This window comes from Copadichromis virginalis, linkage group LG6, assembly GCF_057382275.1.
Source record: "Copadichromis virginalis isolate Kocher_CV1m ecotype Utaka linkage group LG6, C_Virginalis_male_GT1.1, whole genome shotgun sequence".
Classification (NCBI taxonomy): Eukaryota; Metazoa; Chordata; class Actinopteri; order Cichliformes; family Cichlidae; genus Copadichromis; species Copadichromis virginalis.
This window is the reverse complement of record NC_140623.1, coordinates 32,350,917-32,378,702: the sequence shown is the minus strand read 5'-3', so window position 1 is coordinate 32,378,702 and position 27,786 is coordinate 32,350,917. Positions and strand designations below refer to the sequence as shown.

Genomic DNA, 27,786 nt, shown 5'->3' with positions numbered 1-27,786 from the left:
GGTTAACTGAAGTATTTCCAGTGAAACAAGAGTCACTTTAAATTTAAACATGAGCTTTGGTTAGAAATAAGGACAGCTGAGCATTATAAAGTAAAGGAGGAAATTACCTCCTTGTTCACAGTAGCTAAAGTGGCCATAACAACGTTTTTGTTTTTACGGTCAATTCATTGTGCAAGTCGCTGATATTGATACGATCTTTTTCAGTTAAAGTCAAATGTTTTGCAGATGACTCACGCAGTTCATCTTGACTGATCGCCTGTGAGCCGAGATGTTATCTTATCTGTGTGTTTAAATTTCCTCCAAACACTGAAGCTCCTAAGCACTCGTGCTGTTCTGCCGTCGACCTGAAATAGCACATTTGACAGAGGGTGATGCCTGGGCGGTGACTTCCCATTGTTGCTTCTAGGCCACGTTTTATCTCTGTCAATGGAGGAAACAAACTCCTTAAAATACACACACAGGCCCGCTGCTTCCTTGCTCACCCTCTCTGCCTCCACAGAAGTTTATTGTCTCTACCTGAACCTTGAGGGAGAAGCAGGCTTCCCTGTTCACGCTCGAGTAGGTTCATGCATTGGTCTGTGTGCGTGTATTTCTTCTCTGTGCTAAATAACACAGCTGCTCAGACAGGCACAGCTTTGTTACCAGCGAGGGCTCCAGGAAGTGAATCTGAATGTGTCTCTTTATTTTAAACATTAGCTCTGCTCTTAATGCCTATTTACCCTTCAAACAGGGATTAGTGACTACTTATTATGACTCCTATACAAGTGTAAAACTAGACTAGAGTCGCGTAAACATGCGTGTGAGCGATAACTTTATGGGATTGTGTGTGTGTGTTTGGACACTGGTGACATAGTTTTGTCAAAAGTCTGTGATTCCGGTTTTAATTGGTTGTGGTTGCTTTGAATAAGTGAAGACGTGAGATTAATGACCGGAATTTGCAGTTTGTGTCATCCTGCTGTTTGGACTTGATTGTCAAAATGTTTCCCTTCAAGAGGAGTATCTGATGTTGCATAGGAGCTGGCAACTGTGAAGCAGTTTTGATGTTGTGAATTTATACTTCCTTTAAGGAATAAACTTGAACTTCCTGACATGTGGGCAAATGGCATTTGAAGTAAGGTCAGGGGTTTTTCCTTATAACCATTAACTGTCTTATTATGTTAAGAAATCCACATCCATCCTTTTCCCTTTGAGGAGTCTCCACATTAGTCTGTTTCTATTTTATTGTGTGTGCGTGTGGTGTCCTTTTTTTTCCTTTTCCCCTGGTCATGAGTTCAAATGTTTATATATTCCCTGGTAGTTAACATCAGTGAAAGTGCCCTATTGCTCCTCTCCTCTTACTGCTCGCCGTTTGGTGGGAAATGCTGACAGAACGCTGATAGCAGGGCTTTGGCTGTAAATGGATACCAGCAAGCATTCAGCCCAGCAAACTGTCGGGCCCTCTCCTCTGTTGTGCTCCGTTTTTGTCCACGGCTTATCGCAGGATTCAAGGAGTGGATGACTTCAACAAAAAATGTAGGATTACTTGAGTACTGTAGTGTGCAAAGGACTCATTAATCTTTAAAGTTAATAACAGTTGTGTGGAGTGTGTTAGAGCACTAAGCGTTCTTTTAGATGTATAGGATTAGTGCAGCTTTGTTTGTCATGTCTCACATGACTGAACCAGGGGAAATAACAGTAATTTTGGTGTCCACACAGCCATAATTAGCTGTTGTTCAGAGACTAGCCTGCTCTCATCACCCAGTGAGATATGTTGTTGATTGGGCAGCATCTTGAGACGGTCCCACCTGGATGGTGCTCTCATTTGTACTCAGTGAAATGGCAAAACAAAAGCTGTTTTCACACATGCACTGCAGCCCTGAACTTTGTTACCGGGTGGAACTGCATGTAAGAACACAAACGTCCAAACTGTATAAAACTGTCTTTAAGATGCCAGTTCCATGGTACAAAGTCTGTGTGATATCCAGACTCTCCTTTAGAGCATTATCCAGGCAGCACCATGATCTAAATAAGAGATTTCTAAAAGTGAGTCTCCTCCTCACGTGAGCAAAAGCAACTTGAAATTTCCCAACCCGGCTCTCCCAAAAATGTCCAGAGATCCATTCAGACCTTTGACACGCCTTTCTGTAATTTACTGTAAATTCAGAAATCTGGCTAGACTTGGTGCGCAAATCTGAACTGTATGGATACAAATGATTAGATACCCATGCACGCCTGTCTGCTAATGACCAAGAAAGCATCGACAGACTGACTACCCAGCATTCTGTCTGAATGACAGAAAGCTGATAACAGATTGTTGGAGTCAGTAGTCACGTCTGAAAAGTTTATCTTATGGTTTTGTAGTTAATCTTTAATAGTTTTATATTGTGTTAAAACTCTTTCAGATACTCTCAGTTTTACTATTAAAATAACTTAAACTGCTCAAAACGTAAGCGTGTCTCTATCTGTACTACACTGTTATCTTTATACAGTTAACTGTTTGGGGTTTTGTGTGAAAGTGGCTTTATTCAACAATGTGCACAGAGCTTTTTTTCACAGAGTCAGCTGTCTGCGTGCGTCCGTGTGTGTGGAGTTTGTAAAAGTGCTGAGTGATGCACCGACTTCCAGAAGGAGGGGTTGAGAGGGATCGGTCTCCTTTCTGTGCCAGTCTATACTTATATTTACCGCACTGCAGAAGAGAATGCTGTCTAGACACAGGTCTTGGTAGTGTGAATATAACTAATATTTTACCAACTGGAGCTGTTAGTATAGAGTAACACCATACAGGATAGAGTGCAAGGAAATCAATTGATTGTAGTGTGATCCTTCATAAGTTATTATGATCTTTAGTTGATCTTTAAGTGGTTTCTTCAGATGTGATTTGCGAAAAGCAGGTTTTTTGTCCGTTGCATATTCTTCTAGCGAAAGTGCTGCAGTGTGACAAAAATCTTGCTTGTATAGAATTATGCATATAACAGATTATAAATGGATAATACACTTGTATTAAAGGATTTACAGCTGTGTACAGAGATGCCCAAGCTGATTTTGCTGCACTATTGTTGCAGTGTTACTTTCTCTTGACTCGGATTGCTATATAGGTGTTTATTACTCTTAAGCACTTTCTTTTAGATGAGCTGTGAAGGATTATCCTCAATCTCAAATAAAAGGTCCCCTCCAGCTGCTGCATACCAATAAAGGTATTTTCTGTAAGCATTCTTCATGTTTTCTCACAGATCAGCATTGCAAAAATGTCCCCAGAGTGCATTGTTGTTCTTCTTTCTGTAGAAGACAGTTTGTTCGGGAAAAGAAATTGTTAGTCGTGTGATGGCTGCTTGTTTGTTGGTGTAGGCCAGCTGCAGCCAGTTGAGCAAACACTCCAGGGATTTCTTCCACATGTATTTGATGCCATTTAAGGGAATCTGCCTATTATTACATGGCCAGTGGCAACCAGACTGTGTGAGGAATATGTATCAAAGGGGTGGGCAATTAATTTTCCCATGGGATCACATGAGAAACTGGGATTGTTGTGAACTGTCAAGCAGAATTGAGTTCAATAAACTGGATTCATTTTTGGTCAGTTTTAATTTTATCCCTGTATAAACTAGAGATGGCACGATACCACTTTTTTATGTCCGATACCGATACCGATATCATAAATTTGGATATCTGCCGATACCGATATGAATCCGATATAATGTTTTTTAATCAACAAAACTGTTTTTTTTTAAATATCTTGCTGCATTTTGTATAAGTTCATACTCAAGTTTAAAACAACAACTACACTAAAGCTATTCTGTTATACCTGTATGTAAAAAAAATATATTTCATATTTCAGCAATACTGATCAATCTAATAAACTTAAACCTACACCATCCTCCCTATTCTGGTATTTTAAAGAGTACTTAGTGTAAATATTAAGCAACCTAACTAATAGGGTTCCAACTCCCAGCAACAACAAAAATAAATAAATAAAAAATAGGGAACCACCCCTCACACTCCACCTCATGATGCTTAATCAACGTAATCAACCTTAATTTGATGCAGTGTGAAAAAAAATGCACAGAAATCAATTATTTTTCAAGAAATATTAAATAGATTCAACATCTTTCTTCAACAAAATTGCAGACTGCACAGATGGTACCTTCCCAAAGGAAAAAGTACTATAGCTTACTAGGGTATATATATTAGACTTAATAGTCACTATATACAGTAATGGACTTCTATTCATTTTACATCAAATTAAAACTTTGGGTGTAAGATTCGGATAATTATTTATTAAAAGCTAGACATTTTAAATGAGAATAAGAAAGAAAAGTATGTCTTTGTGCCCCCTTTTCCATGTTAATGCCCTATCGGCCCCCCTGGCTAAACTTTGCTAGATCCGCCCCTGCACAGTTACCAGCCGTCAGCTACGTAGAAAAAGATCCTCGAGTAGAAAGTAATAATAAATAGATTCTAACAACAGCTTATCAAGCTTAAACGTGCTGCTGTTGTTCAGCCGATGGTTTCCTCTTTCTGGTGCAAAGTGGGCCAAAAACAAACCAGAGAGACGGACTCGTGACAGAAAAGCCGATCAGCTGATCGTTAAGCAGTTTCATGATTGAAGTAGCAGCCAGAAGAAGCAGTCGCTCCATATATCGTTTGTTAAGCTTAACGCAGGAATGCTTTACAAACATTCAGAGATGGACTTACACACTTGCTTTACTTCTCTCGGGGATAACTTTGTCGGAGATGAAATGCCGGGTTGCTAGCGAAGCTCCAAATGCTATCCAGACCACCGACAGGTCCCGCATGCCACAGCCGCTCTATCACCTGATGCATACTGCTCCGACGTGCTAACGTTCTGAGGTGAGTTACGGCGTGTTGCAAGTTTTGTGAGGTGCTTTCGTGATATTTAATGGATCGGATTAAATTTTTTATTTTTCTCCGATATCCGATCCAGTAATTTAGGTCAGTATCGGACCGATACCGATACGTAATATCGGATCGGTCCATCTCTAGTATAAACTGCTCCTGGCAAGAGTAGATGCCAGGTTTTAACAATTTGAATAAGTGTGTTCGGTTTAAGTCTGGTTTAAATCTGAGGTGGAAATTCAAAGGAGAGCAGACAGGTAATCCTCGCTGAAAGGTAATCTCTATATGGATTTGTTAAACTTCGTCACTGAGACAATGTTTGTTCACATATGAAGGTAGATTTGAGAGTGAGAATGAGAGAGGAAAAAACAAAAAAATAACCTTTGTAGAGGTGTAGAGTTGGATCACGTTAACAATCCATTAAAATTTGGCTTGCATCCACCAAGATCCAGAGTCATCTTAATCATTTGTTGACCGAAATTTGACAAAAGGCCTTGAGAAAACCCTCTGGTGTGTATTGTTAACAAATGCTAAATGTATAAAGATTTAAAATATAATTTCCCATTTGACCTCTGACCTTTCCTTCAAGGGCACTGGATTGACCTGAAAAGTCAAAGTGATGATAATGCTATATAAAGGTATTTAAAAAAACATGTTAGTCACTGCTATTGTTTGAATTGACAATACAGACATATAAGCCACTTTTCCATAAGTACCAACTCGGATTGATTGGTTTTCTATTATCATCCAGTACTACCTAATGTGTGAAGTTGTTGTTATAGCAACACGTCCAGCGACGTAATTAATATGCGACATGAACGTTATAACAAAGGGTTTTTGTTTTGTTTTTTTCCCCTAGCCATTTCTGTCATTGCCGGGTTTTTAAAAAAAAAAAAAAAAAAAGAAAGAAAAAAGAAAGTTGTTTGTTTTCGTTTATGTTGCTAGGCAGTTCCTGTTGCCTAGCCACCGCAACAGTAGCGGCTACAGTTGTAATGTTCGAAGGAAATGCATAAAATCTTAATTTTATGTTTGACTTTTATCTGAGTAAATTGTATTTTTTCATCTGCATGTGATGTATCTGGGACAGCCAACACCACAGCCATGTGCTTAGTCCTTTTAGCCACCAACGATGCTAACTTTAGCTAATAAACAAGCTCATGTGACTCGTCTCATTTTATTTTGAAGGTACAACTATGACAGAATTTACATTTACATACACTTTATATACTCAATTCAGAATTTAACTCTGGTGTCTCAAATATTCCATGTCAGTTAAAATCATATCGTTTGTACTAGAGATGGACCGATCCGATATTACGTATCGTTATCGGTCCGATACTGACCTAAATTACTGGATCGGATATCGGAGAAAAATAAAAAATGTAATCCGATCCATTAAATATCACGAAAGCACCTCACAAAACTTGCAACACACCGTAACTCGCCTCAGAACGTCGGAGCAGTATGCATCACGTGATAGAGCAGCTGTGGCATGCGGGACCTGTCGGTGGTCTGGATAGCATGTGGAGCTTCGCTAGCAACCTGGCATTTCATCTCCGACAAAGTTATCCCCGAGAGAAGTAAAGCAAGTGTGTAAGTCCATCTCTGAATGTTTGTAAAGCATTCCCACGTTAAGCTTAACGAGCGACTGCCTCTCGCTCTCCGGCTGCTACTTCAATCGTGAAACTGCTAATGATCAGCTGATCGGCTTTTCTGTTGTGAGTCCGTCTCTCTTGTTTGTTTTTGGTCCACTTTGCGCCAGAAAGAGCAAACCAGCGGCTGAACAACAGCAGCACGTTTAAGCTTGATAAGCTGTTGTTAGAATTTATTTAATATTACTTTCTACACCAGGATCTTTTTCTACGTAGCTGACGGCTGGTAACTGTGCAGGGGCGGATCTAGCAAAGTTTAGCCAGGGGGGCCGATAGGGCATTAACAGGGAAAAGGGGGCACAAAGACATACTTTTCTTTCTTATTCTCATTTAAAATGTCTAGCTTTTAATAAATAATTATCTGACACCCAAAGTTTTAATTTGATGTAAAATGAATAGAAGTCAATTACTGTATATAGTGACTATTAAGTCTAATATATATACCCTAGTAAGCTATAGTACATTTTCCTTTGGGAAGGTACCATCTGTGCAGTCTGCAATTTTGTTGAAGAAAGATGTTGAATCTATTTAATATTTCTTGAAAAATAATTGATTTCTGTGCATTTTTTTTCACACTGCATCAAATTAAGGTTGATTACGTTGATTAAGCATCATGAGGTGGAGCGTGAGGGGTGGTTCCCTATTTTTTATTTATTTATTTTTGTTGTTGCTGGGAGTTGGAACCCTATTAGTTAGGTTGCTTAATATTTACGCTAAGTACTCTTTAAAATACCAGAATAGGGAGGATGGTGTAGGTCTAAGTTTATTAGATTGATCAGTATTGCTGAACTATGAAATATTTTTTTTGCATACAGGTATAACAGAATAGCTTTAGTGTAGTTGTTGTTTTAAACTTGAGTATGAACTTGCAGACTTGCAAAATGCAGCAAGATATTTTAAAAAACAGTTTTGTTGATTAAAAAACACTATATCGGATTCATATCGGTATCGGCAGATATCCAAATTTATGATATCGGTATCGGTATCGGACATAAAAAAGTGGTATCGTGCCATCTCTAGTTTGTACCTGTGAGTGTCTCACAGACAAATAATAATTGATGCGACCACTGTCTGAAAGCTTTAGTTACTGCATATTTAAGCTTTTATATTTCAGATAAAATGCAAGGCAAACTGATGTAGCAAATATTCTTTAATTGGATGACAAATTGTACAATATAATTTTCTTAAAATGGTAAAAATAACAGATCATTAAAGAGGCTGATCTTTTTGGGTCAAATAGGAAAGGGATGATACAGAAACATGACAGCCTTATAAAATACTTACTCTTTATGAATGTATAACTTGTATTGAATGACAAGAAAAGGATTTGTCTTCTTCTAATGGAAAAGGGGCTGTGGGGAATGAAACATGGGGATTCCTTCATAAAATGTCTTCTCGTTAAAACTGTCCATAAAATTCAACTTTCTTTTGTAAATGTTGTCAATACAAACAAATGATACTGATATATGGGTATTCTAAATATCACAATATAGTTTGCATTCAAATATCATGTCACATTTGACCTCTGACGCTCTCATTCAAGTTGACCCCAAAATGCATTATATCTTTAAAGAAAACTCCTCCTTGCTTTCGCAGTGTTGCTTGCATAACATGTACTTATTAGGATTTTTGTTTAAATCCTATTTTCCCATGGACCTTATGGTCTGGTACAATCAATGCGCCGGATGTTGCTCACAGGCCATACCATGCCCAGGTCTGACCTATCTCATACTCTCCACTGTTGTTGAAAAGATGGAATGAACGATAAGCTGTTGACTCCATTTATGCTTGTGCTGGTGCAATTAGTGTTCATTATTATGTGGTGTTTTCCCACTGTTTTATATGCAGTGCCAGCCAATGGAAACAAAACACTGGGACTTGTTTCCCTCATGGATCCCCACTTTTTTGTGGTCAGGTTCTTTCTTTTTTTTCTTTTCTTTTTTTTTTTTTTATTCTTCCTCTTTTTCTTTTTTCTGAAGAAAAAGAAAAAAACTTATTTTTCTACTTCTTTGTTCATTCCTTTGTGACCTAAAGTAGTCGGAAATACGCAGGAAGAATCAAGGGTCCTGAACAGGCCAATCACAATTGTTGCGGGCTACGTCAGCACGGTGTGTACTTGCATTTCTAGGGTGGTGCAAATCAAGTTACGGTGTAGGATTTCAGACAGGTGTGCGACTATGACGTACGTATGATGGTAGATTTCCCGGTAAAGGGTAATTCCCCAGTGAAAATAACAAATAGCACATGTCACCTTTGGTTTTAAATTCAACAATAACTTGAGATGCTTGGAATGTATTACAGTCTTACACACAAGTATTATTAACTTGTATACATTTAGCACATTAAAATTCTTGCCTGGGTTCTTTATTAAGCACATTTATTTGTTGTGCGACCTGAACAAGCATCACATTTTCACCACTTTGTGTTGTAGGCAAAAATTGAGCTTTAAAATGAAGTCGGATGTAAACTCAGGAGGAAATTCTGATGTCACAAAATAATGCAGGGCTTTGATAAAGTTATCTTGTGGCAATTTTCCAGCTGTGAGATATCAAATGGGTGTGGCTTGGCGTCTGTTGCAGCAGTGTTATCACCGTTACTCTTGCAGGAACCTAAACAAAAACTCCATATCATCTAAGCCATCAGGCGATCACAACAAATGTGTACTATAGCCCTTTGTTATCTAGGGCTCTCATGAAGGAAATTTCATGACATTTTGCGTAATGTGTGAGTTTTGTTATGATAGTGACACACTTTTGCAGGACTCAACTGGTACTTGACGTGCCATTACTGTACCTTGCAACTTGTGCTGCTTTGTTGAAAGTTGAATGAAAATGGTTATGATGCTTAACAAATTAATGTTATCATTCGTTTATATTAATTGGCTAACAACATGTTAAGTGTAGTGACTTGTAGATTAAGACTGTCTCAGTGTTTCCACGTGTAATCCCTGAATGATGATGTGAAGATCAGGGCTCTGTGGGGGCCATGCCATCTGTTGCAGGTCTTGTTCTTATCTTGAGGATGTCCTTATGACCCTGTTGTGTGCTTTGGGTCACTGTTGTACTTCTGAATGACAACTTCCTGAAAGTGTTGTTGAAAGATCACAGTCTAAATACCTAAAGTGCCTAGAAATAGTTTCTTTATATTATTCATATTTTAGGATTTTAGCTTCAAATGCATGTCTTCATTTAACTATACCTGATGCTGAGTCTCTCAGCTTATCTGCATCATCACTATGTACATTCTTACAAGGTTAAATCCAGAGTGTGTGTAAAGCATCCATATGTAAATTTGCATTTGATGTGAAGCGTTGATCTTTTAAAAGCAAACATTAGAATGAATGACCTGGCTGACAAGTTGTTGACATCTTGGTTGCCTGGATTGTTTGTTTGTCTTCTGCATGGATGGCTTGTGAATTGGACTGTATTCAACTATTGCAAGGGGAAATGTGTGCCATGTGTTTCTCTGGTGGTTAAGTCATCTGTGGCTTAGCTTATTCCCCACTGGGGGGTTGAGTTTGTGGTCTGTGTTTTGCAGTTGTAGAGACTTAGTCTATTTCCTGCTTTGATTGCTCAACAGGTACAGAGCCGGAAGATGCTCCTTCAGCTGGAGACTGTGCTAATGTTCCCACTGTATAGCCTGTTAACGTGTACCGAAAGGCAACATTCGCCTGTTTTCTTTTCCCTTTAAGACACTTCTGTTTATCATTCTGCTAATCACTTTTCGTCCAAATGCTTAGCAGTTGTTTTAAGGCCAGATTTTATATTTTGTTCAAGTTCATAATCTGTATTGGTTTGCCATTTTGTTAATTGTACCTTTTGTGGCCAACCATCATATCAGTGTCTTCAATGGACAATACAGGCAACCCTGACAGTCTGATAGCGACCAAACAAATCACAAAAATGTTAGTTTTTTTCGGTTTTAGGGTTTTTTTTGGGTGGACCACCATATACCTCTTTGTGACCAGTTTCATGTAACGACAGCAGTTAACTTTCAGCAACCACCCACCAACTCATTCAGTCTCCAACTGGTCTCTAGGCTTGTGTGATTGGAGTCTGTTAAAGAGTCTGCAAGATGTCTGACAGTGTTAATATGAGAATAATGTAGGGAAGAGTTGATGAATTCGTAAAAAGTGTATGGGTGTATTGTGAACTTCCTTTTGCATTCTTAGTGCACACAGCACCCACTTTTTAAAACTCAAAACACACTATCTGATGTAGTGTACAACCTTTCACAGCGTCCTAACCTGATTTTCGTCACATTGTTTGGAGTTCATGCATGAAAAACAGCTTTGGTGATAAAGAGAGACGGAAAACCAGAGGACACATTTTTCATATTCCTCACCAGCATAGAGTGAAGAAAGAGAAAATGCTTTGAGTGCTTTTGAGCAAGTTTAGGGAGTGTAGAAATACAAGATGTCGTCATGGCTTCAAAAATGGCTTTAGAGATACAATGAACAGCAACAAGTATGAGAAAAATGTATAGGCGAAGTGAGTAGGGCCACAGACTTGCAGAGAGCTGTCATGTGACAGATGTATTGACAGACGGGTGACTGAATTATGGCATTAAATGATACTTTTTAACAATGTTCTTTTGTAAGGCTGTTGGTATTTGATTTTATCAGAGAGCCAGATAGCATTGATTCAATGGGGCAGAAGTGACAGTGAAAGCCGAGCAGTTTCTGCTGCAGCAGGTTGTGCGGCTGCAGTTATGCTGCTTCCAGCCAAACTAATAAACACTGACCTTTAGTACAGTCGCCCAGCGAGGGGGGAAGGACAGCAGTGGGTGTGAATGAGAGACATAAAAAGAAAGCGAGCGAGAGCGGCTAGTGGAATGTGAGGGATGTGAATGGATCAAAGAAAAAAAGAGAGGAAGAAAAAGGCTAGACTAGATGGAGAGAGAGAGAGGGAGAGAGAAGGCAGTGGAGGAGGGGAGGTGTGATTAGTGTGTGAGCCTGAGCTCTGATTGGTCAAAAAGCCTGTATGTATGCCTTTGCCTGATTGTGTGTGTGTGTGTGTGTGTGTGTGTGTGTGTGTGTGTGTGTGTGTGTGTTTTTTAGCCAGTGGGCGGGGGATTAAGCTTGCATCACGTGGTCGCTTTAGCTTCTTTTCCACACAAACACACGCCCCCATTCACTAAGGGCACGCACATACACAGATCCTCTCACATACACACTCACAGCTGTTGATACTTCTCTATCTGATGAACGCTGGAGCAGCCAAGACGGGGAGACTGTAAGAATCTGGGAGAATCTGCTGTCTGCTGGCAGCTTCACCGAGGAGCATTTATATGGAAAATCTGCAGGGACGCGTGGACAGACTGGTTTTCTGATCGCCGCCTGGTTATTCGTATCCCGCTCTTTCTCTCTCGTCTCTCCCGGCTTCTTTCTGGGACTCACTGGTGGAATTTGTGCACGGGCACCAAGCAGCAGTGAAAAACAGAGACATGTGTTTTGCCTCAGCTGCCTACTACTACTCCCCATTCTCTCCCATTCACTGACCACGTAGGAAATAAACACAAGGTTGGTTGTGCTTGCATTATATTTGTGTGTCGGCTGCTTGTGTCAGTACACCTGTTTGCATATTTTGTATGTATTCCCTCTGTTGTATGGACGGATGTTTTTGTTTCATTCATCCGACTTGGGATCTGTTTTCTGCTCCCACTAGAACCCGGGGCATGACTCCAAAGGTTACTATCCAAAAAAACGATTGGCAATTTTAGGGGAATTCCATGTCAGTGTGGCTGCCACTGTAAACACGTCTGGCAATAATAGTGCACTGAGTGTGAGCACCAGAGAAGATTAGCTCTGTGAAGGAAGATAGCAGGGAGTGTTTTAGAATCCTTACAGATGAAGTATAGAGAGAAACATATTAGACTGAATATATTTGCAAGTTAAAATGCATTCACAGTCACTAGTCGTTGCTCTAAATCAAGATTTCATAAGAAACCATCAGCTTAAACTGATAGCCAGGCATTACCCTGTGTCATGGGTAACGCTTGCTGCTGGCACAGTGATGGATTCAAGAGGAGCTTTCCTCATCTCATAGCAAAGCCGCTGGAGGATCATGTAAGCTGCTGAGCTTTTGGCTCAAACATTGTCCTTCAGTTTCACTGCTAGAGCTCTCACGCAGGCGTGTTTGGACAGGGAACGCACCTACTTGTCTCTGTGTGTTTGGGTGTGTGCATTAGCAAAGTTTACGCTACAGGTCACTGTGTGCATGTGTGTTCGCGCTGCTTTTTGCAGCACTCGGGGATATAATTAGCGGCGCACAGATTCTTTCCTGGTATTGTTGTTATTAGGGTTGTAACACAGCCCAAAAGGCAGTTTGTCTATTTTTAGAGGTGGCAGAGATGTAGGCAGGCTTGCTTTTGAAGTCCATCTGCCCCAGCACGATAAAGACAGTAGCTGCATGCATGTGTGTGAGTGGAGAGCCCGGGCAGTGTCACTCGGCATTTTAGGGAGTTTTTGTGACTACATATGTTTACTCATGGCTTCTTGCTTTACTCCTGCCTTTCTAGCAAGTTTGCGTATTGTATACGACGAAACATCAGAGTGAGATGGATAAAAGTGAAACAGAGCAGAGTTAAAGGACTGGAGAGAGGTCTGTGTAGGCTTCTAGATTAGCCAGCTGTCATCAGATGAAGATGGAGAGTTATGCCTTGTCTCAGGCACTTGCTCTCCATTTCCAAATGTCAGAAGTATTAGTGTGTAATGGATGAGTCCTCTGTCTTAGAGATAAACATCGAGTTCCACTAATGGAGGCTGTCCACAGAACCAATTCAAATACAAGGAAGTGGTCAGTTGAACTGCAGCGAAAAGTCACAAACATGTACGCATCCTTAATTGTCCTTTTTTCTCGTCTATCTCTTCTCTGCAGCAAATATTTTCATACTACACATAAATAAGATTTTACATTAGGATGTAACGAACTGTAAAGAGTTGCTTTGATGTATTTTGGCCGAATAAGATATTTCAAGTCATTCTTTTAGCACTTTAAGTTACTTTCTGTCATTTTATACATGAAATAACTTATTAAATACAGTTGTATTGTACAGTTGGTTTTTATGCCTGACCTCTTATTCTTACCTGATAGTTAAGGCCAAGCTCAATTTTAACTCGCTGCATTTGTTATCTAACTAACTAAAGTCACATTGAGCATTCTGTGGTTCATAGCAGTGATTCGTGGCACTGTTTTATAAATGGGAACTTTTTCATGGACAGCTTACCCTCAGATGAAAACATGTTGTCTGTTGGTGCTTCTAAACGTGCAGATGGGAGGAAAAGGAGGAAAAAGAGGAAGGGTCACTAAAGGTCTTGAGGTTGTGCTGACCTCGGGTGCTGCAGTCACAGTCTAGTGCACATCAGTAAACACAGCCCACCTCATTTATCAGCCATAGAATTGTGAAGTTTACATCGACTGCAATAATAGCGTTATCACGCAATGCCACACTTTAATGGCCATTGCCTTTGTAAATTCCAGTCTTTCACTGAACAAAGCTCAGTATAAACTGGCATCTTCAGTGGGCTGCATTCAAAAAGTGTAAGCATCTGTCATCGAGCATGAAATTAAGATTATAAATGTTGCTGGTGTAATGTGAGGATCGGGTTTCATTCTTACTCGGATTAATTGTGCATTCTCTCAAATGCGCGCACACACACACACACACACACAACCACCCCCACTGCTCCAAAAACGTCGATTCCTCTGGATCTGAACAGACTGAGATGATTCGAGATGAGGACAATGATCTATTGACAGAGACTGGGGGAGGTGGGGGTGGGGTGGTGGAAGTTCATGCTGGGGACTGCTGAAGTTGTGACAGAGCAGGGATGGGGTGGTGTATTCAGGCATGTGAGTGTGAGTGGGGGGTTGGGGGAGTCGTTTTATTTTGGTGAAACTACAGCTGTTGCATTCAGCCATGCAGAGATTCCAGTCAGCAAACTTTATGCGTGAGCTTCTACTGTCAATCACACCGTCCTTAAATGCATTTCTTATTTACACATCTGTCAAGTTTCTCCCACGTGGTATTCCTCAGAATACCTGCAGTCGAAGATATAGGAAAAGCTGTGGATATAAAGCACGAAACAGGACAGCACAGCAAATGCATCTTTATACAAGTCTTTATATCAAAGTCCTGCTCTCAAAACCTTTTGTCTTGGGCTTTTGTTGATCAGGCCTGTGTAAAGTTGTTCAGCAAGCAAAACAGTGCGGGCAGGAGGATGAATTCAATATCATGTTACATAACTCTGTGCTGCCCAGCTGCCTTCAGTTAAAGAGGATTTTACTTTTTGGGAGGCTTTTATTTGTTTTTATAGTATAAATCAGAGCTATGGCAGGGAGATCAGGCAGACAAAGAGTGGTTTCCTGAGTCCTGGATTCTTAGAGGTAAAGACATATAGGAAATACTGATGTTTAATGGATATTTGAGTAAACACACAAATGGAGTGTTTTTTATTTCAGCCTCGGGGTTCAGGCTTCTTCCTGAAGAGAGAGAGAAAAACCATAAATCAGTCACACGCCAATGTGAGTGATGAGTAAGGAAAATATTGGTTAATTTGTCATCCATGTGTGAGGAGTTCGTTAAACTTTGTTTTGTGTGTGACTCTTGTCTAATCTCAACCACAGTTTTAATTGGCGTTTGACCTGAATGAGTGGCTTAGTGGCATGTGTCAATCTAAATCACCGCTCAAACCCTGCTGTTTCTTATAGTGTTAAGCTAAGATGACAACGCTGAATTGAAATACAGGAGGACTCTGTGCTGGCACAGGAACCTATACATTTTAATTCTGGTGCTGTCAGATGACTACTGCATTTTTTAAAAAAAAAGAAAAAAAAACTTCGGATCTATTTCCTTGAACTTTTTTTTTTGCTGTCATTCCTCTGTTGTCCAAGCCAAGACACCATCTGGTAGCCATCCCATAAGCTCCGCCTCTTCATGATACACCAGCATCTTACTATTTGGCACTGTAACTGCAGCTGCGTATGCTAACAAGGGCTCCTGGAAGATGCCGTGTTTATTTATTTTAAAGCTCTGCTTGCATTTTGTTTTTTAATCTTTTGTATTAGTATTTTTGTTTTGACTTTATTGGCTTTGACTCTTGGCCTGAAAGCAAAGCGCTGAAGTCATTTTCTATTGTTGCATTTACCAATTCCTGCATCCTGCAAAATGCTTGTCATGCCAGTTGACCTGAGAATGAACAGTGGGAGTAAACCACCTCAGCAGTCAAGGTCTTGGATGTCAAAACAAAATTCCTCCCGCCCCCATTTGTATGCTTTGTTAGTTGATCTGTCAGTGTGACCTAACCAAGACCTACATGTAGTCGTGACTCAGCAAGCGAATGACATGAACTGCAGGATAGAACTTTTATTTCCATCAAACCGAAGAGTAGCACCTCTATGGTATAGAGATAACAGGGACTTCCTTTTCCTGTTTATGATACACCTCCGTGTGTTTTCATCTGATAAAAGAGAGGTGGTAGGCATGCCATTTTCTTACTCATCATTGGTCTCGTTTATGCTACGTGCCTTTAGCTAATTTTAAACATGACTGTTTGTTGGCATTCAACTAACTTTCATTGAAAAATATTCATGTTTAAGAGCGACAAAAGTATAAATCCTGTGATCGATACATGGCACATTTCAGCTTTTGCATTTTTCCTTACAGGCTAATCTGACTTAGATCTTGATGCCCTTTTTATTTGCATGCTACACCTTTTCCTGGTATATTACCACCCTTCATTTTACGTGCATAAAAACCACAAACACCCTGAACAAATATTCTTTTAATTTAAATGTTAAACTCTCCTTGCTTGCCTTTTTTTTAAAAAATTGCTTCATATGTGTCATGTAACATGTCAACCTTTCTGCTTTTCAGGTGACAGTCAGAGTGGCAGCTGTAGAGCAAGCAAGTGAGGTGAAACAGGCATGAGTGCGGACAGCCATCAGGGGGTGGTGACCACCCCTCCTCCGCCTGGTGGAGGTACTAAGGAGCGCTACTTCGACCGTGTCGACGTGAATGATCCGGAGTACATCAGGGCCAGGAACATGTCTCCCGACCTCCGACAGGACTTCAACGTTTTGGAGCAGAAGAAACGTGTCACACAGATACTACAGAGCCCCGTAAGTTAAGAGAAAAACACATCATTTTGTTTCTTTTTAAACACGTAAATGTCAATGTTAGTGACCCCTTGGTGCAAATTTAGAGACTGAGCAAACAATTTTTAACACGTTGAGGTTTTAAAGACATCACTAGTGTACATTTGCCTACTGGGGGATACTGCCTAAAGGGGAGCAACCTCTAGATGGATAGACAGAGCTTATTAATCCCACTCCGAGGAAGTGTATATGTTAAAACACAAAAGATATGTCACAGAGTTTTTTTGTATGTACAAAAAGTGCAGTGTGACTAATAATAGATACACTGAATATTTTCTTTTATTAGGTATTTATCTTATATAGGGTATTGTAGTGTGCAGCCTCCACTGTCTCATACAGGTGATAGGTGGTGTTGTCCGTGAAGGTTATTAGCTCGGGTAACATCCTTGTCTCACAAATAACCTCTGTGGAGTCGAGGAAACAGAGCCGGCCTTATTCACCAGTTTATTGAGTCGTTTCTGGTCCTGCTTCATGTTGCCACCTACTTGGCAGACAACTAGATAAAAGACTGCAGAAGCCATAGCTGTGTCGTAAAGGACCTGCACACCCCAGAAGACCTCAGCCTGCACAGAAGATGGAGCCAACATTGGCCCTTCTTGTACAGAGCTTGAGTGTTTTCCAAGCAGTTCAACTGTATCAACCAACACCTTAAGTGGCTGAATCCTCCTTTTACACAGTGCAGGGCAAATGTGGTAAGCAGCCCATTGACGGATATTTTTGAAACGGATAATACATTTCGGGTTGCTAACTTGCTGATGGGCCTGATTATGGAGCATCATGGTTACAAACAATGTTTGTAGTCGAGGAAGCTTTAAGCTGCAGGATTGGAGAATCTACCGACTGGCAAAAAAGCCTATCTTTGTGGGATTTATATGCCCTGCTCATATCTGCATTGTTCTTTATATTCCACGTTTTCAGATTTCTTGAATGCATTGGCTATTAGTCTCCAACTATAAACATGAAAGTAGATGTCAGCCTATTCATATTTCTGTGCCCCCTGATAAATGAGCTGTCTGTTTTACCTGTTTGGTGCTTGCTGGAACTTCCTCTTGCCTCCCACAACTGTGAACAAGATAAACAGATGTATTAAATGTCTAATACTTTGCCAAAAAAGAGTAATGTTTTTTTTCCTCCAATTTAATGGAGAACTTGTTTAAGCAAAGCAAAGGTTTCACCTCACTGACTAAATGTTTGTGTAATCGGTTCCCTTTTTTTCTCCTTTGTGTCAGTTATTATTCCCTAATCAAGGGGTTTCAAAATAAGTTACAGCAGTGAATGCATCACATGTGCTTGTGCGTTCATGCTTCCCTTGGTATTATGACACCGACTAAAGAATCACAGCAGTCAGCAGCTGGCTTTGCTCAAGCTTTAATATAACCACAAGCTGCCACACCCTCTTTCAAACTTACCGTTGAATCTCTTCAAGTGCCCTCCCACTAAGAGCACTCATGTTAGGTCAGGTTTTTTAAAGTAAACAACTCCTTGACAAAAATCTTAGCAAAGACAACTAATGTTATCCGATTTCCTTTCCTTGGAGGTCTGAATTCTTAAGAGTTACTGTTTTATGGTGCAGTTAGATGTTTGAGCCTCCTGGCAATCGCACACTCGATTTTTATTTTTATTTTATTATTTAAAATAATCGTTCATTGTTCTGGAAAGGTAAAGCACCGTGATATCTTATCTGTGCTGCATTTTATTGTTGGCGCCAACTTCAAAATGTAGGGTGAAGATTGTGCAACACAAGGAAACATTCAAAAAGTTCAGAATCACAGAAAGAAGTCGTCTTTTTTTAGCTCTATTTTGCACGCATATATTATTTTGTGGATTTTTGAGCATAAAATTTGTTTGCAAAAATATCCCAACCGTCCTTATTGAGAAAACGCAAGTTCTTGTAAAGACAACACACTGTTGTCCTATCTTGCTATTTGTATTGTGCCCTTTGAACAGTTGCATCACTCTGTGTGGAGATTTTACAACAGGGCCTTTCAGCCTGCACACTGGCGTTATTTACTTTGCGACATTGACTCAAGGCTGGTCTTTAGCTGAAATGTTTCACACTGTTTACGAGGGGACGCAGGTGCAAGGTGTGTACATGTGTCAGTATGCATTTGTACTTGGGATTACTTTAAAGTAACAAATACACTTATTAAAGAGTATGCACAGCAGCAGGCTGTGACAAATCAGCAGGCACAGACAAATGATAAGGCTGGGGACAGGATAAAGTTAGACGTTACACATGCAATGAATGATGCAGATGCAAAACAACCTTCTAGAGAAGGAGAGTGATTGTGTACAATCCAGGAAGTGTCTATGTGCGTGATCAACTCTGGGTAGTAACAGCTTGGTGGTTTGACCCGTACTTTTTTTTTTTTTTTTTAAACTTTAAATTTGATCTACATTCTGCACATGCTCAGAGTGGTTTTCTTGGCGTGCCGTATTTTGTGCCAGATGTCTGGAAGGGCAGTATCGCTGCTCCTGATCCAGGTTTCCACTTGATCCTCTGCTGGTATCATGTGTGTGTCAGAGAGAGAGCGGGAGTACCGCAAGTAAGCTGTAGGAGAGAAAATGACTGTCTACTTAAAACAGGGCCCTTAAATGCAGACAGTTTGCTGCAGGGCGTTCTTGATCCAGAGCCGAATGGCTCAGGCCTTTTTGTGCTATGTCTCTAACTTCACTGCTGATACAGACGCACTGATTTAGATTACTGAATTAATGGCAGAGGAGGTCGGTGAGAGAGCTGCCTGACATTATAACACCAGTGCAAGCAAAACTAAACTTTCCAAACTAAAGGAATCTACCACGTTGACATGTATTTTCAACATGTCTATAAATGCTTAATTATAATTTTCAGCTATTTTTCTCATGTGGACATTTTTACACCAAATACTTTTTAGTATCAATCTTGAAAAGACATATTTTTTCCACTTGTAATAATTTTTATTATTTAACATCTGAACATCGCAGGTTACCCTTCACTATTATTTGCAACTGCATCTAACTGTGTGTGTATGTACTTGTAGCTTTGCCTGTGTGCTACAGTGGTATGTCTGTATGGTATTCCTGCTTTATGCGGTTTTGAATTTGAGCCAAATAGCTTTCAGTCAGCAGTGACAGGTGGTTCCCTTTGGCTTATATAGTGTTTGCAGCCCGTACACGAAGACAGTTAGTCTCAGTGCTTCTTTATTCATATTCAGCCGTAACAACAATAAGAAGTGTGTGTGTGTGGCACCAGCTGGACACAGGCTTATCTCCATTTCTGTCTTCCTTCTTTCTCAGTTTGCACTTTTTCATTCAACTACAGCAACCAGCTGTATATACTTTTTTTTCTTTTTTTGCTTTCCTCATTTCTCTCTCCATTTTTCTTTCTCTATTTGTTTTCATTCCAGTGTTATGGGTCTAGTGGCGGCTCCAGATTACATGTTTGTATTGCTCCAATGGCAGGTTGTATTTAAAGCTGGACGAATATAGACTAGGCAGGTCTGAATCAACTCAGCTGACTTGATCCACTTACCTCATTCATTCAGCTGTGTTTACATTTAAAGTCTAAAGTCAAACCTTGAGCTGTTCAACATATCCAGCTATCTACTGTAGAGCTACAACTGTGATTTTTGCTTGTGTGCAACAATGACGGGCATACCAGCAGTGTGACAAAACGGAGATGGCTGAAAAATAATGACTCGTCCTGTTGATGTGATGACGTTATATTTAAAGCACTTAAAGAGAGACACGGCCAGGTTTCGCCAGTAGCCTTAAGATAAACAGTAGAACATGTTTTTCCGCTATAGAACTTCTTGTTATTGTGTGTGTCAATCGTCTGAAGAGGGAATTGAAAAGGAAGATCTTTCTACTTTCTACTGTTTTTTGATGATTTTTGATGAGTGTTTTCTGTGACATGCAATGATTAGAATTTTGTCGAGGTGGCCTTTGAGCCTTGGGGTGGTTTTTCTGTTATGTATGTTTGCAAGGAGGATTTTGGCTAAAAATCCACGCTTCATTTTGTCATGGCAGTAAAGCCTCTGTGTTTCCCTCTAACTGCTGAGAACTAGGTTGACGTGACTTGATTTGCCACTGTTGGTCCAAAAGGTTAAAATGCCATCAGAATGAGATTAAATCAGACCAAATTGAATTGGAGTTGTGCCTTCACACGCTGCTTCCATTTTCATCGTCATTGCCCGTCTTGTTTTCTCTTGTGTTAATACCCCCCCCCCCCCTTCATCTTCCCCCCACTTCTCCACTTCTCTCCATCTTGTGGCACAGACTGTTCATCACCTGCAGAAATGATTTACTGATGCCAAGCGGTAAATTTACTCAGCCGTATTTGCACTTGTCCTGTGGTTTGCAGAGGAAGTGCAATCCCCCTGCATGCACTTTCCAGAAAACACAAGTGGATAATTTATGGTGCTTTAGGTTCTGCTGAGAACCCCCTCGTGTGAAGCAAATGTCATGCCTGCTCTCATTTACGTTTTTTTTCCCCTTTTCTTGTTGTAGTCCTGAAGGTCTCATTTGATAGAACATTAGTGGCTGAACTCACTCCAGAGACTCTTTTAAAAACCACCGCCTTTCCTCTCAGAGCCAGATCTTGGCGGCTGTGTTTCAGTTTGGCATTTCACAGGATCTTTTAGGTCTTGAACTTCCAGCCGTGAAGCAGCGCCCTCAGGATAACAGAGCAACACGCTGAAGTGTTACATCCACTTTGTGTAACCTCAAAAAGAGAGAAAAAAATCCACTGGGTATAATCAAGTTTCTCCATATGGCAGCTTAAATCAATATATATTTTTTTTCATTTAGAATCAGAGATAGAAATGCTCTAGTCAACATCCAAATTACCATGAAATAGCTGCATGATACTATTTAAAACTAGAGATGCACCACTAATAGTGACCTTATGACGCTAAATAAAAGTCGACATATATTAAAAGATTCCACTTCTATAGTTATATTCTTCAGCTAGAGTAGCTTTGCATGATTCAACTCTTAGTCCATCCCCTGTCTAAAACGAACTGTTTTGGCTCCATTCTCTTTAAGGGCACCTTCTTTTTAACCCAGCTGGCTTCTGATTGGCTGCCCCTTGTAAACATAGGATTGGACTGCTGTGTTCAGAGCCAGAGACTATGCAAAACCTGTTTGCTCTAAATGCTCGGTTCCAAACTGAAGACCGAGCTTTGGTTTTCAAATAAATTTGTGAAAATATGGTTGTATGGCCCTTTAAATAAAGTTTCTTGGAATAAAGTTGGTCTAGAACACAGGTGTCGAACTCCAGGCCTCGAGGGCCGGTGTCCTGCAGGTTTTAGATGTGTCCTTGATCCAACACAGCTGATTAAAATGGCTAAATGACCTCCCCAACATGTCTTGAAGTTCTCCAGAGGCCTGGTAATGAACTAATCATTTAATTCAGGTGTGTTGACCCAGGGTAATATCTAAAACCTGCAGGATACCGGCCCTCGAGGCCTGGAGTTCGACACCCCTGGTCTAGAACGTCTTTATGTGAACATTACTGCAAGGGGTTTGATATTGTGTGGCGTTGTACTTTCAGGTGAGTGATGATGTGCTCCAGGATATGTTCTGAGATGGCAGTTTATGTATTATGAAAGAAGCTGGATTGGGTACAAAAATTGTTATCAGCAGATCTTTTTAATGCACAAAAAGACACTCAAACACTATTGATGGTTGTTTTCATACATCGATAAACCACCTTGTTAGATTGCAGTCACTAGAATGCATTTCCTCTTCCCAATGTTTATTTCGCTGTCTGTAAAGTGTATCATCCTAGAAGACAGTAAGGGGTTTATGTCGAGTACGTGAGAGAGATGTTGCTGCCGTTGCTGTTGGGGACAAATTCTACTGGTGCAGGCTCAGAGGTTAGATGAGGAGGAATCAATAGCATTGGTGAGCTTGCAGGCAGGCAGCTGTATGCTTTGTAACACTGTCACGTTGGTGGCTTGAAGGAAAAGCATTCTGCTGACATAACTGTAGAGGCTATGTCTGAAATTACAGGCCTCACCTGGCCTGTGCTTTTCTTTTCTTTTTCTTTTTTTTAGATAGATGCAGTTTATTACCAGCAACCCTGAAATTGCAGGTCATTGTGTTCCTTCAGTTTGGCTGTAATGCAAGGCTTTTTATTTTTTCAAGGTGAACGTAAACCTAACCTGTGACGGTAAATGATCCCAAGATAGTTTGTAGAAGACACTACATTACTTGAAACTTAATGTTCATCTTTTAAAGTTTAAAGCAGTAACCTGTTTCGTATTGCACTCAGTTAAACTGTGTTGCAATGACTCATAGAAAACTGTAATTTTACATGAAGACATGAGCTGTGTGTGTGTGTGTGTGTGTGTGCGTGTGTGCGTGCGTGCGTGCGTGCGTGCGTGTGAGGTAATGGTGAAACTATCGGGAGCAACACAGATTTCTTTGATGAGCACAAGCACAGACGTGCAAGGTCGACTTTGCTCCAACACTCTCATTAAAAAGTCCCGTCTGTCTTTTCCACAGGATGACATCAACGGTTTAAACGTCACCTGCATCTGCAACACCAGTTTTAACAGAAACGGTGGAATAGCACCAAAAATATCTTTCTCTACTGGTCTAATCACACAAGACCACACAAGAACATGGTTCAGTCAATCAGCTCAAATATGTGCATGAAAAAGCTCGATATCAGCCAACTGTAATATAAAATAAATGCTAAATTAACATAACATAGACTGGATTCTAAAGATCTGAAACTCCATTTGTGTTTTCCTACAGATACTCAGTTTGATTTTTCGTTTTTTTTTTTTTTTTTTTTTAATATTCACCACCCTCAGGCTTTTACCCTTCCACTGAGAAACTGGCCGAGCTCCAGCCCTCATGTCGACTTAACATTCTCAGCAGCGCTGCAGTTCAATTTTGAAAGATTGGCTGTTGGCATTTTGGAGCAGCCATGAAAACACCTCCTCATTTCTCTGATTGGATCGTTTTGTTTTGTTTTTCCTCCAGTAAGTGGAGAGACTTGATTAGCCTGGTTGTCTGTTGGTGAGTTTGGTTCACCAAACTCACCTGACACCCATCCCCCACATGTCAAGGTTGTCAAGGTGGAAACTGTATTTAAACGATGAGCAGGTAGAGCACTGTGGCTAAAAGGGAAACTTGACACGTGACGGTCATTTAGTTGTTGTGGAGATGTGGAGGTTTTGCTGAATATTAATGATACGATCCACTTTTTGGTCCCTGGATTATTCTGTGGGAACCTAATCCCTGCTGTCATAATCTTCTTGGGAATGGCGAAACATAAATTGTAGAGCAGATGCCTGTGTGTGTGCGCGCGTGTGTGTGTGTTGCTATGCCCATGTGTTTTCTGCCACTTGATTGGCACAAATGTTTGCCATTTGAATCCATGTACTGAACAGGTAATTGTGCTTGTGTTGTAAATCTAAAGCAACACAAGAACCATGACTGAACCATGTTCTTTTGGGATGACATTTTTCTTTTAACAATGAATAGCGTGTGGTTCTGTGGTTTCTTTGTGGTTCCAGTAAGCTCTATGAAGCTATTCAGCTTGTTATTTTGTTTTCTGGGTCTGCAACTCTCTCACATCTCTCTTGTTTCATCTTGCTCATTGCCTTGGTCTACATTGCTGAACATGGTGGCGCATTCAGCTACTGAAGAGTCACACGGAAACTGGTTGACAAATTAAAGGAAAAACCAAAGTCCTTAACTCCTACAGTGTGTTGATCTAGCAGCTCTGTCATGAGAGGCATTTTGCTGGAATGTTTTGTGTCTGCCAGTCCCTGTAGAGAAAAATCATGTTCCTGGAAATCATTGCAGTGTTGGAATGATCAACTTTACTCTTTGAAAGAACTGTATCCTGTTAGAAGTGGTCTCAAGGGACATGGATGGATTTGATGATCAAGAAATGATGCAATCGTATTCTCTGCCTTTAAGCTGTGTTCGCAGTGAAATGTTGACCAGGGATCAGAGAACGTGAATTATATTCTGTAACTTTAAGTGACTACAGGAGAAATGACCCAAAGTGGGCTGGAGATGAGATAAACTTTACTCAACTTCCAGGCAAGCGATGGAAGCAACTATCAATGAGAGCGCAGGAAACAGCTGATTAATAAATGACCTGGTAATAAATATGTTAGTGTTACCTAGGCAACTGGAGACAAGTGACTGCAAAATGGAATGAGTGAATTCCAAGGTGGAAGAATATTTATAGTCAATAGAGTTAAACGCTGTAGCTTTTTTGATTGCACTTGATACTACTTTCCCTTTCATTTGTTATGCATCTTGTATCCCTCAGCACTTAATGAGAAAAGGTCAGAAATGCAGTATACTGGACTTATTATCAGCGTAGTGTCCAGGCCCACAACTCTGGTGGGTATGTGCTAAGTGTTTAAATAGCTAAATGTTAGCCACTTCTAAGGAACGGTAGAATGTCAATGTCAAAGGTTTAACTGTACCAAATGATGGGATTTCTGCTCATGTTATGTCATCAGTTTCACAAGAACAACTAGTGACAAGCTCGCAGTTTGAGATTAGAGAGAACTTTTAGGCACAGACTGAACTTTGTAGTTGAGTCGGGAACACGGATTCTGCCGCAGTGATACGTTTCTGAGTCACGGCTCTAATTTACTGTAGGTTTAGTACAGTGACTTTAATGTCAGTCTGATTGCACAACAGTCTCCGAAACACTGACACCCAGAACAACAGCAACTTAAAACAAAGAAGACCCACCACTGTCAGACATCCGCAGCAGACCAGTTGCTCCAGCAACCTCACCACCAGGGATGGAGGAATGTCTGGCTGTAGTTCAGAACCAGCAGTGTCCTGACGCAGGGGGTTGATCCACATTTAACGACAAAACATTCGCATAACACTAATGGACTCATCCCAGTGTGGTGACTGAAGGGCAAAAGAGGAAGTTAAGTGTCAGTGATGTTTTTGTGCACTAATGCAGCTCCACTGGGAGTGTGTGGACTGTTGCATAAGTACTGAAATAAAGGTATCAATATTGGATGTTTTCCTACTGGAGGCTTCATTGCTCGGAAAAAGGGTTTGTGGATTCATTCAGCTTTCTTGCGGTGCTCTTTTCTTTCCAGAGGTTTCCATCACTGGTGTTAAGTTTCAATCAGGACTTTAAAGAGGCTTCATAGTGTTTTTGTTATTGTCAGTGATGATGGCAAGTTCAATTGGAGACAAAACTAAAGATTTTAATGATTTACCTGATAGACGGAAATGTAAAGGTGTATGAGATGAATAGATGATGAAAACAACTAATTGATCTGGACAGATGTGTTTAGAAGAGACTCTGTGTTAAATGGCACATAAACACTAAGAAGGAATAGAAGTCAGTAAAGATGTGTCAAACACTTCTGATCTTTTGGTTTTAAAATAAGTTACACAAGTTATTTAAACCTTAAGTCATACATGCTAACAGTATCTGTGATTTGATAATCACTTAGCTTTAGCTTGATGGTATATCAGTAACAACTTACCTTTTATTTGCAATTACCTACCTACAACACCTCATTGATGAGGCTATTTGGATGACCAAGGTCTGCTAGGAAAAGGTAGAAACAAAAGTTGAAACCAAAACAAACGATAACACAAAATAAACTCTTGCTGATCAAATCAAATATCTCAAACTCAGACTGTCGGACTTTACCTGTCGTCGGCATGTGCTGTATAAGAACATCACATGTGTGATTAAATGCCGAAACCCGCACGTACTGGTTACAGCTTTAGTAAAGTCAGCTGGTAGAGAGGTGAGAAAGCCCCCGGGGGAGGTTAAAACCTTACAAAGGTTATCTGGAGATACAGATGGGTTTATTACTTCATTTGCTGTTATCTATACAGCCTAGCTGAATATTACCTGCAGTTTTAAACACCATCATATTTCAAACGCTAACATCTACAATAGGATTTATGACTCGACTTGATTTATGAGCACTGTGAGAAAGATGCTTTACCCAGTACTCTGTATTATGTCACTCAATCAGCTGTGCGTTTATGGGGTCTGCATAAGAGCTTGTTAGCATATACTGTATCGTGTCTGTGGACTCAGCAGATGACTGGACAAGAGGATTAGCTACAAACTAACTTTCTCCCAGTTACACCAAGCAGCCAATCAAAGCACAAGCAGCGAGCTAACCAGACGAGCAACCTTTCCGGAGCTTGTTGTGTATCTAGCCAATCTGGGCCCAGCTTCGTAGAGCGCTCTTAGGATGATTCAGATTGACACCCAAATAGGATGTCTAATCTGTGATTAGCACGTCTCCCACGATCTTCCTGTCTTTACTCGCATTCTTCCTGTCTCTTTGAATGTTCCCACATCTTTTTGCTCTTTTATCTCTCTGTCACTACTAATCTACTCCTTTCTCCTCCCTCCTATCTTCATCTGTCTCGCCATAGTCTTAGTTTTCTTTGTGATATTGCCTCACTTTGAGATTAATACACCTGGATGTCCAGTTTCAGTGAAATGTTTTCGTTTTGTGTGTGTGTGTGGGTGTGTGTGTCTCCCAGTTAAGCTGCATAACACCTGATTAAAGCCCCCTGTGTTGAACGTAAAGGCTCATTTTTATATATGGAATAAAAATGTTTGTTTTTGTTTTGTTTTTTCAACGAGGCTTGATAATGTGCTAAAAGTCACAATGTGAAGATTAACCGGTAAATCCTTTTTACTGTTGCTTTTCTTAATTTGAGGGTTAGATTTGTAGTTCTTGACACATTACGTTCTCAGTTGGCTCGTGTCCCCTCTCAACCTTTTGTCTTTCCCTATCTTTCTCAGGCTTTCAAGGAGGAATTGGAGAGCCTGATCCAAGAGCAGCAACGGAAGGGGAACAACCCCACTGGCCTGCTGGCCCTCAGGCAGATCGCAGACTTCTTTATGGCCAGCACAGTTGCCGGTTTCAACACTTCCCCCCTCAGTAAGTGGTCACTGTGCTCGTTACCCCAGACAACCAGACACTAACACATGCCATCCGCGCCCTGGGTGCAATAACTTTGAACTGCACTGAAAAACAAAAGCACAGCCTCAATATTGGAATATAGGAGATCTATACACAAACATGAGCTTTGTGTGCTTAAGGGCATAAATACTCTTAGACATCCCAGCCCCAGACTCCGGAAAAGCCGTGCATATTTCCATGGGTTTTGATCCTTTGCAA

The 27,786-nt window shown here is 40.4% G+C and overlaps 1 protein-coding gene across 11 annotated transcripts in view; it reads left to right on the top strand.

Moving 5' to 3' along the window:
• Window positions 1-27,786, top strand: part of add3a (adducin 3 (gamma) a) — a 104,498-nt gene that overhangs the window by 53,980 nt on the left and 22,732 nt on the right. For 5 of the 11 annotated variants that reach the window (XM_085459909.1, XM_085459906.1, XM_085459904.1 and 2 more), the window contains 2 exons: window positions 16,359-16,603; window positions 27,408-27,546. In XM_085459909.1, the coding sequence (XP_085316035.1) occupies window positions 16,409-16,603; window positions 27,408-27,546 (334 nt within the window). In that variant the 5' untranslated portion in view covers window positions 16,359-16,408. Of the gene's footprint in view, window positions 1-11,601; window positions 12,004-14,944; window positions 15,008-16,358; window positions 16,604-27,407; window positions 27,547-27,786 lie in introns of those variants that run through there. The other 6 variants (XM_085459910.1, XM_085459912.1, XM_085459902.1 and 3 more) reach the window with 3 other exon arrangements.